The sequence below is a fragment of the Charadrius vociferus genome, unplaced genomic scaffold (genome assembly GCF_000708025.1).
Source record: "Charadrius vociferus isolate BGI_N301 unplaced genomic scaffold, ASM70802v2 scaffold516, whole genome shotgun sequence".
NCBI classification, from domain to species: Eukaryota; Metazoa; Chordata; class Aves; order Charadriiformes; family Charadriidae; genus Charadrius; species Charadrius vociferus.
Window position 1 is genome coordinate 205,375 of NW_009648777.1, and position 4,552 is coordinate 209,926.

At 45.9% G+C, this 4,552-nt stretch overlaps 1 protein-coding gene across 1 annotated transcript; it reads right to left on the reverse strand.

Annotated features, from left to right (window-relative positions):
* Positions 1-310: 310 nt before the first annotated feature.
* On the reverse strand, positions 311-4,221 carry LOC104288016 (proepiregulin-like). Its single transcript, XM_009886752.1, has 5 exons — positions 4,185-4,221; positions 3,046-3,129; positions 2,412-2,535; positions 1,697-1,843; positions 311-715 (listed from the first exon to the last, which is right to left on the reverse strand). Exons 1-5 carry the CDS (start codon positions 4,219-4,221, stop codon positions 655-657), a joined length of 453 nt encoding a protein of 150 aa, XP_009885054.1. The 3' UTR covers positions 311-654.
* Positions 4,222-4,552: the final 331 nt, after the last annotated feature.

Consider the following 4,552-nt stretch of genomic DNA (forward strand, 5'->3'; position numbering starts at 1 on the left):
CTGCCTCCCTACTGTCGTCCGAAATACATACAGCACAACTTTCCGGAGGGTATGGATGAACTGAAATCCATGCTGCTGTCATGCAGTACGTGTTGGATGGGCTGTGTGAGGAGCTGTGCTCCTTCTTCCTTTAAGATGTCCTCCAGTTACACCAGCTAATAGCTACGTTCATCGGAACTAAGGTGCATTGATACCTATTATTAATGATACTATGGTTTCTCTCTCTGAAAATAATTGGTGGGGCTTCAAACATCCTGCTCAGCCCAGCCACGCCAAGTTTCACTTCAATCAAACCACACAGAGATTGTGACTTCATCTAGAACTTTTATTTCAAGGAGTAGAATTGTTTTGAGCATATTCACAAGAATAAATATAAAATTACTCTTCAGAGTAAGAAGACGAGTTTTTATAAAAATATATCTCTATCCCACAGAACCACTTAGGTGAGGTTCTCATTAGGAAATATTATTTAATAAAAAAATAAAACACTGAAAACAAAATGCTTGACCTATGCTGATTGGATCACCAAACAATTGAAATTTTTAAGAGAATATAAATATTGTAAATATTGTTAATAAAAATAACATTTAAATAGATGGGAAGCCACTGAGTCCATCCTGATGAACAGAACAGTGTAGGAAGCCACCGTTTCTTCTACAGGGCACCAACTTCCTTGTATTCGCTGGCGTTCGTTTGTCTCTTCTTGCTTCGGTACCTGGAAGGAGAAGAGAAGCGTGAGTTCTGGAAAGCCGGTTGCTCCAAATGGCTTTTTGGGGAAGGGGGAGAAGGATGAAGGAAGAAAAACAATGCTGTATGACCTCCTTACGTTTGTTTTAAACCTCTAGCAGCTAGGCTCTGTCTGTGCTCATTTCCAGGTCTGAGATAACTTGTACGCAGTCTCATTTCTCAACTCTTCCCTGAAGATTTCACATCTGCATTAAAGTCTTGGTGCTGGTGCTAGGTTTGTCTTTGAGAAATCCTGCTGGCTCCTTCCCTCCAATAGGCCGAGTACCCTAACTGACCAGGACATCTTCTGCTTGAGACGACGCGCCATCGGGTCTCCAGGTAGGGATGAGGAATTACAGCGGTCACATCTAGCTATCAGATCTGCAAAGCCGAGCTCTCCCTCTGGGGGTTGTTCCCCCTTCTCGGCTCTCTGACAGCTGCTTACAATTAGTTATTAGCCTGAAGAATGATTCTTGCTGCTTGTGGGTCTGTTAATGGAGAAGACTACTGTCCTCCCTGGTAAAGCTGATAAGGCAAGGCTCCTGATATCACAGTCACCACAATAATGCGGCAGATAAACAAATTAGCTAGTATTAATCCAGTTGCTCTCCAGTTCCTGATGACTGGACAAATGGCATTACTGAGAAAAGGAACTAGAACTTCCCTATTCCCTGTTTGCTCTACCCTTTACCTCAACACACCCTCTAAGAGAGACGTGAACTAAGCTATACAGTCCTCCATCATCTGAGGGTTCCGTTGCCGAGCCGGCAGTTTGGGCTATCCTACGTAGCCAGCATACTTCCTTTACTGAACACTTCACGTAGTGCAGGCGAGCAGGTCTGTATGTCAGACTACCTCCCTGCAGTCAAGTGAGTGTAAGTATCCCAGTCTAGCTGGAGGTAGTCAGCGGACATCTTGCTACACATACAGCTGAGTTGCCTTCCTGAGCCACAAAGAAAATCTTTCTTACCTTCTGCAGATGTAGTAGCTTGCAATAGAGATGGCGATGAGGAAAAGCAGAACGACGATAACTGTCAGTGCCACGTACTCCTTACTGAGGGGTTGTCTGACCAGTTCTGAATGCACGCATCGGACACCAGAGAAGCCCACATCACATCTGAGGGTAAAAGACAGAGAATTATAGACATAGTCGTGGGGTTACTTCAGCAGTCCACAAAGCGTGCTACACTGCTGGCCTGCTATTTCCTCAGGGACAAGCCATTTGAACTGATGTAACTCAAGCCCACGTGGTCCTAGAAATGGTTGCAAATTCTTCAAGTAAATGAGGAATACCCTTAAAACCGCCTAGAGGGTCTTTATTTTGCAGGCTGAATCAAAACATAGAGTTTGCTGCTTTGCCTGAGGTCTGGATCTCACAGCACTGTAGATACAGATGAACAGGGGAGCACATCAGAATGAGCGTCCCAAGTTTATGTCGGGTCGGTGACTAATTTCAAGCGTCTAAGACTCTCACCCAGGTTTCACTGGAGCCAGCACACATGCTTAATACTTGCTTAAATGAACCTGCGGTGTATTATGGATATACTGCTCCTTTTTAAATTCCGTGAGCATTTAAATGCTTTGCTGGATTGGTGTCCCAGCTAAGCGTCAACAGCAGCGAGATCAAAGACCATGCACGGCACCCCCCAGGGAGGCGTGCAGGACGCATTGCGCCCTGTCCATACCTGCAGTAGTGCTCATCCAGGTCCACTATATAGACGCACTGTCCGTGGAAGCAGTAGTCCTTCATTTCTGGCTTGCATCTAGTTATCCCAACTTGAGCCACACGCGGACTGTTCTCTGTCTGGACTGTAAGGACATTTTGTTAGAATCTCAGCGCCCTTATTTTCCCTTTGTATTTCTCAAACAACATAGAAGCTTTACAAATATGACTAACAAGAGACCTTCAGCGCAGTCAGCATCAAAGCAAGAGACAACGGGGAGAGGATTTTCCCAGGCCAGAGTTATACTGACTTTTCACAGAATCACAGAATTTTCAGAGTTGGAAGGGACCTCTAGGGATCATCTAGTCCAACTCCCCTGCTAAAGCAGGACTGCCCAGAGCAGATTACTCAGGACTGCATCCGGGCGGGTTTTGAAAATCTCCAGAGAAGGAGACTCCACAACCTCCCTGGGCAGCCTGTGCCACTGCTCTGGCACCCCAACTGTAAAGAAGTTACTTTTCCTTAAAGAGTTCCACGTAAGCGATTTCTGCTTCTACAGCAGACTTCTCGACCAACACAGAGCTCTTCTGCTGAAAAAGAAATATTAAAGGAAATGCAGGCTAAAAAATGGCTCTCGTTCAACAAGGACACTAACTTAGTGCTGTCGTGCAGTTCTCCATTTCACCAGGCCCACATAATGGGATCACTGTTGTGCCCAGGACTGCCTGCAATAGGTAACCTGTGAGAGAATAAAAACAAGAGTCAAAACTAGATGCTTTTCAAGTATAGTTAAGTATTCCAGCTGGTGTACTCATTAGGTTAATACAAGAAGAACAAAGGCTTTTTATCTTAGGAAGAAACCTAGCCCTGTAAGCTGAAAAAAATATAGATCAGAGATCTGCTGGCTAGATTATATAAGGTAGCCCAAAGAAACATCTCTGAAATACAAAATTTTTGTGTAGAACAGGGATCAAACAGAAACTCGGTGTCTGTGACCCCCTCGCAGCCACACTCTGAGTGAAACTGGGCAGGAAGAGGCTTGGAGAGATTACACAGGAGAGGCAGAAATTAGTCCAAGTTGATTACGTTAGCTTTCTGACTAGTCTGGCATGGCACCTGCACAAGGGACACAGCCAGGGTGCCACAATTAAGCATGACAGTCCAGCATTCATCGCAGGAGGAGTTCTTTTGGTGATCAAAATCAAGATGTTCTTGACTCACAACAGTCCACGGGGAGAGGATTTCCTAGGACTCAGCAAGTCGGTGCAGCTGGTGAGTCAGCAGGCCAGTCAGTGCCGAGCCCGGCTCAGCGCCCCACCACTGACTTCAGAGACCCCATGCTGCTCGAGGGAGGCTTAACACAAAGGCTGCCCTTGAGCAGCAAAGAGCTTCCTCAACGCTCTACTTGCTGTACCCAGCCCTAACGGCTGGACGCTTCCTCCACTAATACCCACTCTCGTGTTGGAGGTTTTCAGGTGAAAGCCCACTGGCAAAGACAACTAACACGAGATACCAAACCCTCTTCATCTGGTCACCGGGTTGGAGAGGTCACTGACGATTTTACAGATCCTGGGCCAGTGTTACTTATCCGAGCAGAACCCCAGAAGAAAACTTGTACACTTCTGTCCTTCCTTTACCACCCACACTGAAGAAAACTGCAGGTTCGATGTGGGTACCAGACATAACAGGAGACTGCACCATGTCAGCTGTATAGTGCTGCACAGGCACAGCTTTCAGGTATTCTACCAGTTAAATGAACAATTCCAAACAGGATTTGGAGGTCAACACAAGTACTTGCAGCTTCATGGCTAGCCCATGAGGAATAGTCCATGTTTGCCCCAGCTGGCCATGAAATCCACTTGGCTAACGCTCCTGCTGTGGTCACAAACTAACCTGCTCATGAACTGCTTAGTCATCAGCCCCATTCCACAGAAGTCTGTAATTTGTGTCTTTGGGCTGTTTGCCTCTATTAACTTGTCAGGTCATGCATGTCTAATGGAGGGAGTGTGCCCTCATAATTTCTTGATCACTCTAATTCAACTCTGGTTATTAGAAAGTTTCATTACGTCTCCGAGTTAAATCTAGTAGTGATTTACGGGTTTCCTGCAGCTCATCTATTTCTGGGTGATTAGCAGGCTTCCTTTAAGCTTCCCTCCAGCTGG